The sequence below is a fragment of the Gadus macrocephalus genome, chromosome 18 (genome assembly GCF_031168955.1).
Source record: "Gadus macrocephalus chromosome 18, ASM3116895v1".
Taxonomy (NCBI): Eukaryota; Metazoa; Chordata; class Actinopteri; order Gadiformes; family Gadidae; genus Gadus; species Gadus macrocephalus.
The window spans coordinates 12,569,458-12,585,023 of NC_082399.1; the positions used below are offsets into that span (position 1 = coordinate 12,569,458).

A 15,566-nucleotide genomic window follows, 5' to 3' on the forward strand; every position below is an offset into this window, starting at 1 on the left:
GCCTGCATTATTGGCAGAAAGAACAGAGAACTACTTCTTGCTTCGAGATAAATGAGAATGAATGAATGGCTAAGCACAGACCAATTTGGGTTTCACTAACTACCCAGAATGCATCTTTTTGTTTTCTATTACTGCAGAAGGCAGACAGAGCCAGGTTATAATTGCATGCAAAACTCACTCATTATGTTTTAAACTCTCTCTCTCTCTCTCTCTCTCACACACGTGTACGCGCAGATAAACACACATGCACAAAACAAACACACGAACCAGTAATCAAACTGTAATCACAATTTTACATGTCAAATCGCTTGCTTGCTCATGTCGCATGCTTGCTCATGAAACAATGCTGCGAAATGTAGATAACCTGATGACTATGATAATAAGTTACACACACTCACACACACACACACACACACACACACACACACACATATACAAACACACGTTAAGTCATTTCCCATACATGTAGCCCTATATTTCTAAATATCATTCTTAACATTAAGTCTATAAACAAGTCCAGATAACAGGGTTAGGGTTAGGTTTACGAGTCGGCCACTTCTTGACCCTCTCCCGTGCTGAACAGCGTGGGCCACAGGCCGATCCAGGCCACTTACAATGCTCTCTGGGTCAGGGGGACAGCATGCTCATTCTATGATCAGCATCTAAACGGCCCCAGAATGCAGATTACATTCTGTAGCAGCAGCAATCAGCCCCCTTACTCTATGGAAGTTGTATGGATGAATACACATACTCTCCATTCGCACCGTGTGTTTGACAAATGAGGTTCATTATCTTTCCCGGCTAAATGGGACGGCAGTTCGGCGGGATGAAAAACAGATTAGCATAATTTATGTTCCCCTCTACGGGGACCATTTATACTAATCCGAGAGAGAAACTCTTCATTAGAAGCTAAAGGTTTAGCCACCAGGAGGCTCACCGCCCCGCCGTCATAACCAATCCCACGCACTCCCTCCTTCATGGGGCTTGACAGGGGTCACCACCTCAGCGTGTCTGGTACACAAGCAGTGACCATGAGGTGCCCAGGCAGCAGGAGGACTTCAGTGAATGATGGAAATACACGACCATATTTAGCACCCCTCGAGGGAATCCGACACCCCGACACAGATACGCACTGTGGGCCAACACTTAACGTCCACGGCCCCACACTAAGTCAGGACGGCCGGGGACACGACGTCAAAGAGCAACCGCCCGCAACGTAACAGAGACACCGGCACCCATGTGATTAATGAGGTGTGACCGAGGAGAGGAAATATCCGCTGCTCCTTAAATTGGGCCACGAGCATGACAGTGGAAGTGTCAGTCAGGATCCGAGCGCCGAGGGTGTGAACTTATATACCTGAGTGTGAGTGTGTCAGAGATAGGAAGAGACGGATGCCAAGTGACACAATATGGAATGCTGTGCAGCAGGTGACGCAGCCCCGCCTCTCGGGCCCCGCGGGGCCCCTTGGAGAAAACGTAGCCACAGACGCTGGTAAACGCAACCGCTTACGACATGTTACTCCGAGCGGCTGTCCGACAAACAACCTCCACATTGGACACAAAAAGTCACGATTATAATTGTGTCGCAGAGCGACAGGAGCTCCGATAAATCAAATAGTGTGGTTCTGCTCCACCGTCGTTGCTCGTAAATCTGTCAACGAGTAAGACAGGGGAGAACAATAATGGATGAAATGTAAAAAAATAAAATAGGATGAAGCTGTTAGAGGTGCGTAATGCATTCCCCCCCCCCCCTACACACTCTCTCCTCGCTCTCTTTTGCCAGAAGCAATTTTCAGCAGCCTCTTCAATCACAGATGCTCGTAGGAGAGCAATCGATAATCAGGTTTCAGATCTGAAATGGAATGTGTACGACTAGACACAAACGATGGCTCCGAGACCCGAGGTCCCAGGAGCCTTCAGGCCGGTCGCGAACAACCAGGAGACAGTTTGCATCGTGTTGCAAAGCAAAAATAGAACCTATTACAATCGTTTTTTCCCTTCCTTACAGTTTCAGAAAAAGAAATTCTGACCTCGGGGAGGCCTTTTCGGTGACGAAGCAGCAAGACCCATCGTTTCATTGCCGCGCTGATTTAAAGCCCACCGATTGAGCACACGTGTGTGCGGCCCTTAGATCTATGGAGACCGCAGAGACCGTACCCAAAACAAAGATAATGTGAATGAGTAGTCAGACTCAAAACACAGAGCGAGGGAAGTAGTGACTGGGCCAGAGGAGGATTATGTGTGTCCCCTACCCGCCCTTCCCTGGGCCCCACACACACACTCCCCACTTGATTCAGTCACAGTTTACACAGCATTATGCAGGATTAATGATGCCAGCCAGGGCCTCTGAAGATGAGTTGAACTGTGTCACCAAAAAAGAACATACTCTTAGTCTACATCATCAAATCTCATCGGGATGAAGTCCTTAACAATGCTGTGCAATCTGCCTTAAACCTTTTGGTCTAAATACTGCGTTAATGGCATAGAGTGTTTACGTTTAAGAAATGTTCACGAAATGCAGTTGACTTGCCTCGATGAAATCGGCACATTGACAGGATGTGGTGCTGAGCTGTTGTTGTCATTATAAAATATGAAAGGTTTAATGAAATCTATTTTTACATGCAAAATAATTCTAATTAAGATCGTGAGGATATCTCAGCCAAACATTTGTTCGCTATGGCGGGATCCCAAGAACGGCAACAGGAAAAACAAACACGAAAACTAGCACAAGGAAATGTGGAGGAGTGGTGGTGCTTTTCTTAAGTGGCCATCTCTAAAGCCTAATGTGCTGCCCAGCTGGCGTACGACGCCATCACAGAACATCCATCATCAGACAGATGGCAGTTAACAGATATGAAGACTTCTCTCAGGGCCCTTCGTGGATTCCTTAGTGCTTTCTATGAGAAACATAGCCCATGTACGAGTCGGTCAAGTCGACTGAAACGCCTGTCGTGTGAACATCCATTCCTGTTTGTATACGTAACTCGGTGAGAAACTACCGCCTCAACCAGACCACCCACAAGCCATTGCATTTATAAATACTACTGCAGGAACAGGAGCTCCAAATCGCCATGGTAGGAGTTTTAAGCAGGGGCCAGGTGAGATTGAGTGCCAAGGTCATGGAAGTGATGCCTAATTACCTGTATGGCCAGCAGTCAGCTGACAGGCCGGAGCCCCTGCCCTCTAAACATGACTAATTGGCCAGGCTGTTGCGCCTCTTAGGATACAGGTGAGAACTCATTAACAGAGATGATACGCTCAACAGCTGCTCTGCTCCTGGGCAGATGAGAGGACTAAATGAGAGGCCATAAACACACACACACACACACACACACACACACACACACACACACACACACACACACACACACACACACACACACACACACACACACACACACACACACACACACACACACACACACACACACACACACACACACACACACACACACAAAGGAGGAGCCACATGTCCTTTGAGCTCCAGCAGGGTACAATATCTCTATGATAAAATCTCAGCCAGGCCTGTTGTGTTCAACATGCTTTGCATTGATCAGTAGCTGTACCTGATAATCAGTAACTGTTGCTATAGGCACACAAAACCAACTACACACTTAACAGCGTGGTACTGCCCCACAGCAATGCGTGCCACACGCATGATAAAAATCTGAGAAGGTAGAACAGGTTCCTCTGGTTGACTCTGTGGCGTCCGATATGAGGTCTAAATTTTGAATCGTGACAAAGACAGAAATGCTATACAGGTCAGCACAGGCAAATTGTTGACAGATGGAATCAACAATAAGGTAAGGGAGGGGTTTGCAAACACTTGGAAGCAGAAACACAATATCTTTTTTCATTTACTTATTATTGAGAAGGAGATACACCCATGTATTGTTCCTTGACTTTTTTTTAGCGACACTTTAAAGCAACTTGTCACATGACATGACACATCTCATCACGGCATCATGGCATTTGTTTGGCTATTTGAGTTACATGGTGACACAATCACTAACCATATATGAGTTTTTTTCAGACACAGACACCAACCTGTGTGTATCTAAATCAACTTTTGAATGCCAATGCACCACGACACACACACTTCAGAGGTGGATTCCTGTGCATTCCTGCCTGAAAATAAAGTCTTAACCATGCCTCCTTCAACTGTCTGTGAGTGATGACATCTGAAGAGGCAAGTCTCTTTATGTGTAAATGATTGACAATGTGACTTCGAAAGCAATAGAACCGAGGACTGAAGAAACATTGTAGTCATTAAATGTTAAATAAACATTCAAAGAAAGAACGTGAATATTGACTCTTGGCTGAAGGGGGCAAGAATCTACGCAGTATTATTTCTAAATGTTCAAAATGTATGCAATAACAGAGGCCTACGGTGAGACGTTTTAGCTTAGTCACTTTCGTTTGCTCGTTTCATTGCATGCACATTCATCATGGAATAAAATAAAAGTCAACATGTATGATGATGCCAACCATTTAGGCAGAACAGGTAACAGAACATGGAAACTATAACGTGTTTATAGGCCATAAAGGCCATAATGATAAAAGCTATAGCTTTAAGACTTATTCAAGAGCCAAAGAAAAAACTGTGATTTTTTGGCGATACTTGATACGGGATAACATGAGCTAATTGGGCTAGATAAGGCTACAGGTTAGCTGGTTTAACAATTCATCGGATGCGACCCGAGTGCTCCCTGTATCCCGGGTACCATAATCTGATAAACCCTTGCCTCATCGGTGTGCTGAAGCGCGCGCGGCCAGCGCAATCAGCTGAGCGCTATCAATCCATACGGTGCGGACAATGCATAGTATAGAAAGCAGCGAAATCTACGTAGGCTATGTTTGTGATAGGGTCTCACCCCAAGAACAGAGCTTGGGATGCATTGCATTTGTTATTTTCGGCATTTCGAGCTCCTCTCGGTCAACTAAAACGCTAATCTCGGTTGGATCCCACGATGTTATCTCAAGTCATGCGTCGGGTTTCATAATTTACTCTTACCTGCCCACTGTTTGGTTGGCAAGCTGTCGCATTCGATTGAATTGCTTCTTCATCTTGTATTTTCTGCGTTAACACCGATGGGTTGAGCGGGTCCACATATTTCATTGACAACAAGTCAGATCTCCAAAGGAACGAGAAGGAGACGGTTTACTCTGTACACAGCCGAGTCTTACATCACTACAATATATCTTGTTAAATAAAAATGAGTGGGCTAATTTCTACTCATTCTGTGGCCTCTGTCATCCACCCCGCTGCCCAGAGATGCTGGAGCAATTTCTCCAAGAACCGAATGACAGCTCACGACACGACGCTATGCACTGTTGCATTGTGGGAAATGTAGTTCCAGCGGCCAAATCCGACTCTTGTACTAAATGTACAAATAGACCAAAAATCCTGATTATAATCAACTGTCCTTCGACATGGTAACATTTGTGCATATCCCTAGTTGTAGTTCCTCTTTTTGTATTTAGTTCACAATAAAAAAAAATCCCGTCAGGCTACTGAGCTAGGCTACATAAAAGCTGAATATAAGCCTATTCGATTTTTTTTGCAGTCGATAACATTAGTCAGCTAAGTCGAGGGGTTCAAATTAGTCACTATATGAAAGCAGCTAGATACATACCACGGCCAGCATAATGAATGCCGATGGCATCATCTGGTGGCGTGTTGGCTGAAAATGCACTCAAGGGAGTTGTAATCAAATGCAAAAAATAATCACCCAACAATATTGACACCACTGTGTCAAATTTACATGGTAATCGCATATTTATGACATGCATAATATGAAAAAACATAATTTCAATTTGGGAAGACTTGAATTACCTTGTTTTTTGGGGAATGTCTCAATCTAAATGTGTTTGCCCTCCAGCCCGTAGGGGGTGCCCTGGTTCACATAACGCTGTCCCTGATCATGGAAGAAGTGACAGGTTGAATGACACAAGACCGTCTGTGCACAAGAGCGAAAGTTAACTTTTCACTGCTGTATTTTCAGCACTATTTTCATAATTCATCATCGTACAACTACATCTCCAATATCTACGAGGGAAACCTAAATTGCTCCATTTGGGACAATGCGGGACCGCACCAAAGAGTTAGGAAATGTAAGTTTCCAGGAGTATTGCTAACTTTAGCACTACCCGCTAGCCTGCAGATTTTGTTAGGTTAACTCCCTTCTTTAGGTGTTGGTAGCTAGTGTCAAGGTGTCTGTCTCGGCCACTTGGTAAACACAAGCGAAATGACCTTTGTCAAAGCTGTATTTATGTCTCAGCATTTATGTTAAGATACAATACATTTACAACTTCCGTTCAAACGTGCATTGTATTTCCCATAATGGGTGTGTGACAGACCAATGCCGTTTGTGTTATGATGTGCTAATAGCCAGGATGTCTAGCGGCTCTTCAAACACCTCAGGGCTACATGAAGTGTATGACACATTTAGTGCCTGATTACTTGTCCTTGTCATCAGGCTGAGTGCTCCGATGAGGATGAGGAGGGTACGGCGTTGGTGGTGAAGCCCGGGACCTCGACAGCAAATGAGGAGAAAGAGAATGATGCTTATTTCAAGAAGGTGAGAATTAAATTCTAATAATTTCATGGTCGCTCATTTTGATTGATTGTTTCTCATGGGAAGACGTTTGAATTGGGCAACACAAAGGACAATAATGTAAATAAACTTTGATTTTTGGGAGGTCCTTAATTGGAAATATTTGCAGCCAATATTTTTTTTTTTGTCAGGCTGGTGTTATATATCAGAATGGGAACATGCAACATATTCACAAGAGTGGTCTACCTATACAATAAAAGTTGTGCAAGGTGAAATAACTAACAACTGGTATGATTGCTGAATTGCAAAATTCTTGATGCCAAGGTGCTGGAAATTCGGGAGGGACTTGTGTCAATCAAAGATAAGGTGGGGAAGCTGGAGAATAAACAGAAGACTGTCCTGGGCGAGCCACTCCCAGATGAGAGTAAGTAACCATTGTAGTCCTTGTTGGATTTTTTTTTTTTAATCTTGAATATCAAGTTTAAGCTGTATTGGCCAATACTCAAGTTCAGAAATCGTTATTCGGAGTAGAAGAAATTAGGCATTGCATGGCAAAGAATTGCAAAACATGACGCAACCAGCAGTTTCCAGACTGCACAGGTTTGGAATTCTGAAGTTCAAGCCGGCTACCTATTGTGGCTCAGAGCAGGGCAGTGTGCGGACATTGTATTGCCAATGCGGCGGGGCTTGGAGTGCTGGGGTACCCTTAGGATAGACACCCCTAGAACCCCCCAGAAATGTCTGTGGTTTATTTAGAAATTATTTAGAAATTTTCGTTTTTGGTAGAGCAGGTGATGACACAAAAAAAGTCTCAAGATATATATTATAGGGTTCTCGGAAAAAAACAATGCTATAAGTGGCGCTGCGCAACCACGAAACATTATTAAATAGGGCTGCTGTGACGAGGACATTTACTTTCTGCAATTGTTTTTTTATCTAATTGGGTGAATGCATGTTTTATTGGTATAACGCTACAAAAAGAACAACGGCAATATCACGTAAGTGCTGTGTGGAGGAAGTCCGTGGCTATCGAATCCACTCTCGATAAGAGGCCGACTTGGTTACAGCAGAGCTTTAATGTAAAGCAGCTCGCACACTAAACGAGCAACGTAGCGCCGCGCCGGGCAGCAGCGATTTTAGGTCTTGTTTAATATAATGAGTGGCAATGGCGCTGCGATGCGTGCCAAGGTTTGAGCAGTACTGGAACTCGTAGCGCGGCAGTAGGGCGGGGACGGTGTTCCAGCTCTTGTAGCAATTGTAAACACGACCCACTTAAAGTTCCAATCAAGACACACTGCTTTAAACTTATATTCACTCCTTCACTTAAGTTCACGGAACATTTGAAACCAAGTTGCAAGTTGGTTATCACGATTTTACCCTTCTTTTTTCTTCACAGGTTTGAAGAGGGATATCCAGACCCTCCGAGAAGAGATCAAGAACATTGCGAGTCAGATCCAAAAGAAACTCAAGAGTGAGTGGAGGAATAAACTTGCTTGCATTGCCATAACCCACACAAACCTTTCTTCATTAATCTTGTTTTTCTTTTGGCAGCTATTGAACCCAAGAAAGGCGAGGATGATGGGAAATATGTAGCCATCAACTTGAGGATGCAAAGGACACAGGTGAGGCCGTGTTTGGTAATCAAAAAGAACTGCTCCACACGTTATTCCAAATGTAGTGATCGATTCCATCCAACGCATTGTTTCATGGACTGACTGAGTTTCCTCGGTGCCGCCAGCACGGGGTCTTGTCCAGGGAGTTTGTGGAGCTGATGGGACACTGCAACACCATCCAGGCTGACTACAGAGATCGCAACTTGGAAAGAATAAAGCGGCAATTCAAGATCAGTGAGTCTGTCGGTCGTTGGTCTTAGGCCCGGATTGCATTGAGTCATCTACAAGATTCAACATTTTTGTCATGCCTGATGATGGGGCTGTAGAACTTGGATTATTCCTCAGAGGTGAATGTTGATGTCCAGGGCAAACGTGTTTGAATCCAACCCTAAACGTATGCATCTTCTTTGTCTCGGACACTTTGATTTAGCCGTGTAGTGAACTAGAAGAGCAGTACTCGGCGTTGGCGGTATTGTTAGCCCTGCAGTCGTCATTCATGTATCGTCTTTCTTGGCCTCACACACGTGAATGGCCGGTTCTGTCTCTTGTGTCTCTGCAGCCGGCACCGACGTCACCGACGATCAGCTGGAAGACATGATTGCGAGTGGGCAGACGGATGTTTTCACACAGAACGTGAGTGCATGGAGTTGGGTGGCTATCAACCACATCCCAGGACTCCCTTCTGTCTCAGAGACACACTTTGTAAACATGATTAAGATATAATAACCGACAACTTTGTTTTTACTACCATATGAGCAGTATTCCCACTTCCAAAGGCTATGAGCACCCTTAGGTTGGTCTCGTTGTTGACCTCCTTAGGAACCCTGGCCACCCGCTTGGGACACAACTTGTTTTGGTGGCCGCAGTACACAAGTGTCATGTCAACAACAACAACAACAACAAAGCAAGGCTAACTCTTCCCCCACGTCTGCAGATCCTGAGCGACGTCAAAGCCACCAAGCAGGCGCTGAACGAGATCGAGACGCGGTGCGAAGAGATCCTGAAGCTGGAGAAGAGCATCCGGGACCTGCACGACATGTTCCAGTACCTGGCCATGGAGGTGGAGGCGCAGGTGAGGCTCCGGCGCCGCCGCCGTGTGCTCGTCCAGGGAGGGTGAGGAATGGTTTCCGCTCTGAGCCGCGCCCCTCTCGGTCATGTGCAGGGGGAGACGGTGAACCGGATCGAATCCAACATCCTCCAGTCTTCGAACTATGTAGAGAAGGCCAGGGATGACGTGGAGAAGGCGGTCACATATCAAAAGAAAGCCCGCAAGGTACGTGTAACGGTCATCTTCGTGGGGTTATGTTCACCTCGTTGGATATGCCTTTGATCTGACTCCTCTTTTTCTCTCCTGCAGAAGAAGATTTGGCTTGCAGTTTGTTGCGCGATTCTCCTCCTTATCGTCATAATTTCATTGGCTGCCAGTCTCGGTGGATGAAACCGGCTGTGAGTCCAAGTCCCTTGTATTCCCCCCCCCCCTCTTTTCTACCATAACCCCCTACTTGCTGTAGGTGAGCAGGTCAATGGGTTCTGCCTTTATGGGAACGTATTGTAATCCCCAAGCTTTTCCACCAACGTTGTCTTCCTCTCTTAACCTCGGCCCTACCGTCGCCCTGGCCAGGTTGAAGAGATGCTCTCTCTAACCTTTTAACCAGTGCCTTCTCACAGGCCCACATTCAGGTGCTCCCCCCCGCTCACCCCCCCCACACACACAGTCGCCCCAGACAAACGGACACGTGGATTACTGCATATTGCATTGCCATGTTTCCCCCCCTCCCCCAAAGTGCTTGTGAGCAAGGAAGAATGCAGTATTTGATACACTGAAATGGCTTATTATACTGTACTCAGGAAAATTACTTGTAGAGTATTCTTGTTACACGGTTGATAATGAATTATGAAAGACGACACTAGATGGAGCATGGTTCTTTTTGAAAAAGGCATATATAGAGACTAATATAAATGTACATAGGCCTTTTTATTTTGCTAGTGTTGGGGAACACTTTCTTTGTAAATAAGAAAATGTGCACATCTGGAGATACTAGCCCAAGCATTGGAACAAACTATAAAGTTATAAGTGCAGGTCCTCTATCATTCACTCTTATTTATATTTGTATTGTGTTGCTTTATAAATACAAACAGCAATGTCTCGTTAGGAACTCTTTTTTTACAGGTTTTAAAACTGCTTTACCATTTTGCAAGGTCGAAATTGGTGAGAATGAAGTCAATTAATGTATTGCACCGATATTATCAAGAAGGGATGAGGTTTGGGCTGTAACTGCTTGCTTTCACATCAACCTTTGGATTTTTTAATATTGTTTAGCAACTTCAATGCTGTATTCATGCTTTACACAGGGCCCTGAAATGTTCCTTTAAATCAGTGATATCCTCCTAGGTGAGCATTTTCAGCATCTGTTTTTGATTTAACAGTTGGAACTGTTCAATAACCAGTTACTTACGCACGACATGTGGAAAACCTAAAGATAACTTCCTGTATGGAATTTCCTTAAAGGCTGCCTCTGAGGTGGAAATGTGCCGTGAACACAAACTGGATAGACTAGCGACTTGGTTTGTGTAACTTTATATTGATATTTTAATTTTGTATACAGCCCACTGCCACTTATTCTGATGTTTTAAAATAAAAATCTGTCATGTTCTACAATATCTTCCTCTGGTCTTTTCAATACTCATGGGTCATGGAAGTTATCAATATTTGCAAAAGTAGATTCCTCTTGTCAGAAGGCTTAAATATTGAAGAATCAATGTTTAGTTGCCATGGGCAATTCTGCCTGTTTGAAAGAACAGGATTACAGGATGTCGTTTGCCAGCATAGGTAGAGGTTGGTTCCGTGACCTACTGGCAGCAGTTGTCCCCTTATTTGTCCTACTTCACCTAACTTTTGTTTGTCATTAATGGTTGCAATTCTGAGCAGTTATCTTCTTCACTGCGGCGTTTGATTTTCAGATACAAGCATAATTCATGGGAATGAGGCAACCAGTAATTAACGCTGCTTATTAATGATTGGCGACAGGGAGTGAGTCATTTTCTGCGACTGTTTGTTTATGTGGACTTTACGCAAGAGTAGTTAATATAAACCCTTGCCATGGTGCAACTGCAATCACCCATCGATACAGACGTATCAAACCAACTAGTTTCAACATCTCGCTTAGTGTGGACCTTGCTTCCTAGCTTAAGGGAACTAGACTGGTGAAAAACTAATAGCACTACTGGGTTTCCCATTTCAAAGACGACACCCATGATTTTATAAATTGAGACGCCACAAAAACATTTAACTTGGGAGGACATACATTTCTTGTAAGACCTGAACCAAACGTAAAACAAATTACCCATAACCTCAAACACCGTTTCAGAAGCCATTCACAGAGTAAACATCTTTCAAGGATACTACACTACAAAAATCATTGCCTCCAAGAACACAAAAAAACTGTAAACTTTTGGTCTTTTTATTCAACTCTCTTTTCAATAATTCAAGTAAAACGATGTGGAATTACAAGGGAACAAAAAGGAATGTAACAAACGAAATCAAGATTAGACCATCACCATAAACTACCCATTCCCTCAAAATAGCACCCTGCCCCAAAATTATTTAGACAAAAACCAGTCAACGTGAATTGACCATTTACATTGTTATCTGGAACTGTACCAGTATTTTATTCACATATTTTGTTGAGGTTCATTACAGGAAAGAGCAATGAATTCATGGCAACAGTACAGTATCAGATGGAAAAGAATAAAAAGTAAAGAAAAATAAGATTTGGTTGCACATCCTTGTTTGTTTGTAGGGGGACGTTTCATTTTTAAGCAAATAGCTTCTAGTGTTCGCCGCCCACACGTTCAAGAGTTTCAGAAGGCAAATCGAGGTTCATAACCCTTTTGGCCATACAGGCACTCTTATTGTCAATAATGATTCATGGCCCTCTTTTTCAGAATCAGTTCAAAACCAGGTTGACCATAATAGAACTTAAGAAAAAGCAAAAAAGAAGACCATGATCCTGTTGCATGCCTGCAGTCCAAGGGAGCCAAAATAATACCTGGAAATTGAGTTGGGTTGGAGACGCTCAGGGCTCTGAAATGCATTGCGAGGTCCCAGTTATGTAGCAGATGATTGAGGCTGCTTTAAAAAAAACAAAAACGCGTTCAGTTGCGATGGGGCCATTTATCAGATGTGCAAAGAATAAATGCAAGGCTGGATTTAAAATGACAGGACCAAAACATGGAAAGCAAGAAGAAACAAAACAAAAGCCCCCCCACCCCCCCGTTAAGGACAAGCTCCAGCATAGTGCAGAAAAGATCACATTTACAGATCGATTCTCTTCCCGATACCCTGGAAGAAATAATAAAATATCCATAACTTATCAACCGACTACAAAACAATAGTCCCAACAGCCAACAAATATTTCAGAACCCAACCGTCTAAAACCTTGAACTTACAAGACATCTGCTCTCTGAAAAAGTATTTTTCTTGTTTGTTGCACAAACGGTCTTTCATTAATAACCCCGTCAGAGGGTGCAAGTTAATCCCACCTTTAACACTTGAGTATTTTTTCCAGTCTTTTAAATGATTACAGTACTTAAGTGTGAATCCACAACAACTTGTGTTTTATCACCTCACTCGTATTCAACCCACCCCCCCAGGGGCGTGTCCAACCACCATCTGACCCCCCCCCCCCCCCCCCCCCGAGCAGTGCTCCCCACTACCGACCCCACGCAGGGCGCCTTCTGTTAGTCTTCTTTTAGTTCCCCCCCATGAGTCCGACATCTCTGAGCCATCCCCCAGGAGACGATGGCCGTACTGGCGAGGAGACCAGCTCCCGATGGGAGGGGGGGGGAGACCCAAGAGACGGGGGAGACCCGCTGGCGTGGACGCTGTCACAGTACTCTCGCGCTTTTATTTTGTAGCGAAAAACAAAAAGCGGCAACGTCGTGGAGGTCGTGTCATGCGCTCCCCGCGCTGCCCCGGAGCAGCACCCTCCCCTTTCCTCTAGGCGTGTGATGTTCCCGGCGGCGCTCCCGGTCAGGTCTTGTTGTGGCGCTGCTGGCCGGCCGAGGACTGCGTGCTGCTGAACGAGGAGCGGGTGCTGGCGGCCGAGGACAGCGTGCTGCTGAACGAGGAGCGGGTGGTGCTGAACGAGGAGCGGGTGCTGGCGGCCGGGGAGCGGGCGTGCACCGCCGCCAGCGCCGCCACGCTCCGCAGCACGCGGTCCGGCGTGCCCTCCGCCCCCGAGCTGCTGCTGGCCTCCTGGGAGAGCTTGTGGGACCGCCTGCTGCTGCGCCGGCTCTCCCGTCGGCCCTCCCCTGAGCGGCTGCCCCCGTCCTTCCTGTCTCTGCGCGTGGAGCGGCGCTCCGAGCTGCGCTCGTGCTCGCTGCCCGAGGACGCGGCCCGGGAGCGGGACCCCCGGGGGCCCGTGCTCTGGGAGCTGAGGCTGGGTGAGCGCCGGCTGCTGCCGCTGCTGCTGCGGCTCCGGCTGCTGCGCCCGCCGCCGCCGCCGCCGCCCTCGCCGCTCCCGCTGCTGCAGGCGCTGTGGCCCCGCGACGACTCGCCCTCCTTCCCCTCCTTCTTCCCCCGGCTCCTCTTGTACTCCGTCCCCTCCAGGGGGGGCAGGAGGGACCCGGGACAGCGGCGGGTGGAGCGCGAGGCGCGGCCCGACTGGCTGGGCGTGGAGGGCTTGCTGCCGCTGGCTCTGTTGTTGCCGCTGTTCACAGAGTTGGTCTGGGGCGTGGCCGGCAAGCTTTTGGATTTGGGCTTCTTGTCAGCCGCCGGGGAGCTCCCGGCGGCCCTGGGGTCTTTCCTCAGCGTGTGCCCGGGGGTGTCCACCCGCCCCTTCATGGCCAGCAGCTTGGCCGCCGCGTTCAGGGCCGAGCACCTCTTCCCCAGGACTTCCGGCTCCGGGGGCACGCTGTTGGCCGGGGGCTTCCCGTGCTTGCCGGTGGTCCTCCCCGACGACGCGTCGCTGCCGGACTCTCCGCCCGTGGACACGGCGGCGTTGCGTCTCTCCGAGCTCCGGGTGGTCCTCTTCCTGGGCCGGTTGCCATCGCCGACGCCGCGGTCCTGCAGCCCGCGCTTGGCCGAGCGGGTGAGCCGGTGCTCCTTCCGGTCCGAGGAGCGGTCCGAAGAGGAGGAGGAGGAGGAGGGCGAGCGGGAGGGTCTCCTCTGCGAGGCGGCGGGGTGCTTCTTGGCCTGCTCCCTGCCCGGCCGCGCCTTCTCCTGCTGCCTCCCCCCGGGCTCGGGGGAGGCGTCCAGTCGCCTCTTCTTGGTGGGGTGCCGGTTCTCGTAGGTCTTCCTGTGGTGCGCCCGGCGGGTGAGCGTGGCCGTGGAGCAGCCCGAGGATGGCGAGGAGGAGCGGGCCGAGTCCCGGCTGCTCTGGCGACTCTGGGATCTCTTGGTGCCCGAGGCCCTCTCGTCTCCGTCGCTCTCCTGCTTGGACCCTCGCCTGGGAACACCTGCAGTGGGTTTGGAATCGGGGCGGGGGGACGCTGGGGGCGCCTTCGCCTCCGAACACTCCGTGGCGTTCTTCTCGGGCTGAGAGCTGGAAGTCTCTGCCTTGTCGTCTTCAACGGGAGCTCCACTGTCCATGTTGGCTTCAACAGCGTTGGTGTTCTTTCTGGCTTCCTTCTCAGACTCCATATTGGACACTGGCTCTGGTGGAGAAGGGGCCAAGCAGTCAGCCGAGGGGGCCGGCGCGGGACCCTGGGGCCGGCCCTCGGTCTGGGCGGACGCCGATGCCTCCGGTGGTGCGTCATGGGAGGCCTCCTTCTGCACTGGAGAGGGGACGACTGCGGGGGCGGTGGCGGGACGAGGAACCGTCCCAGTTGCTGTTTCTGTGGACCCGGGTACAGCAGCAGTAGCTGGAGTGTCCTGGGTATTAGGCGAGACCTCGGTCGGCATAGCGACAGTGGTAGGTTCTGCGGTGGAAGATGAAGACGCCGAGGCTGATTGCAGAGGGGCTTGCGCCGCCACGGGGCTAGACGTCCCCTGAGGGGTGGCAGCCCCAGTAGTGGAGGTTGATAAAGTCCCCCCCGGTCTCTGCTCTGCTTCTTCCACTCCCTTTGAGGAAGGGGGTGGTGTGGTTGTCTTTGCAGGGGTTGCTTGGGTGGTGATGTTTGCATGCCGAGAAACGGTAGAAGGAGCTGGAGAATTAACCATAACAGGCTCGGTCAGGGATGTGGCTTGTGTGAGCGTTGTAAGTGGGGCTGCAGTTGCTGCCTCCTCAGTTTTTTTTTTTGGTGGATAGTTGGCGATTGGTTCCTCAGGGACAGTTGTTGTTGGACCTGCAGGTTCAGTAACTTGATTCACGGTGGACAACGAAGGGGCGATAGCGATGGCCTTTTCGACCGCTGATGACTTTGCGGCAGTGTGTGCTGCGTGACTGTTGGAGGC

General features: G+C 48.1%; 2 protein-coding genes across 3 annotated transcripts in view; one reads left to right on the forward strand and one right to left on the reverse strand.

Annotated features, from left to right (window-relative positions):
* The first annotated feature begins 5,895 nt into the window (after positions 1-5,895).
* stx4 (syntaxin 4) lies at positions 5,896-12,320 on the forward strand. The gene is made up of 10 exons (XM_060036241.1): positions 5,896-6,114; positions 6,480-6,581; positions 6,882-6,981; positions 7,954-8,028; positions 8,109-8,179; positions 8,296-8,404; positions 8,730-8,803; positions 9,105-9,242; positions 9,333-9,443; positions 9,528-12,320. The coding sequence occupies exons 1-10, from the start codon at positions 6,085-6,087 to the stop codon at positions 9,606-9,608; spliced, it is 891 nt and encodes a 296-aa protein (XP_059892224.1). The 5' UTR covers positions 5,896-6,084; the 3' UTR covers positions 9,609-12,320.
* The window catches only part of srcap (Snf2-related CREBBP activator protein), a 31,066-nt gene continuing 27,115 nt past the window's right edge, over positions 11,616-15,566 (reverse strand). For both annotated transcript variants that reach the window (XM_060036221.1, XM_060036220.1), the window contains one exon: positions 11,616-15,551. In XM_060036221.1, coding sequence (XP_059892204.1) covers positions 13,203-15,551 — 2,349 coding nt within the window. In that variant the 3' untranslated portion in view covers positions 11,616-13,202. The remainder of the gene's footprint in view (positions 15,552-15,566) is intronic.

Coding starts and splice junctions, on each gene's coding strand:
- stx4 (XM_060036241.1), top strand. CDS start 6,085: ATGCGGGACCGCACCAAAGAGTTAGGAAAT. Junction 8,804..9,104: donor CGGATGTTTTCACACAGAAC/GTGAGTGCATGG, acceptor CCACGTCTGCAG/ATCCTGAGCGACGTCAAAGC. Junction 9,243..9,332: donor CCATGGAGGTGGAGGCGCAG/GTGAGGCTCCGG, acceptor GGTCATGTGCAG/GGGGAGACGGTGAACCGGAT.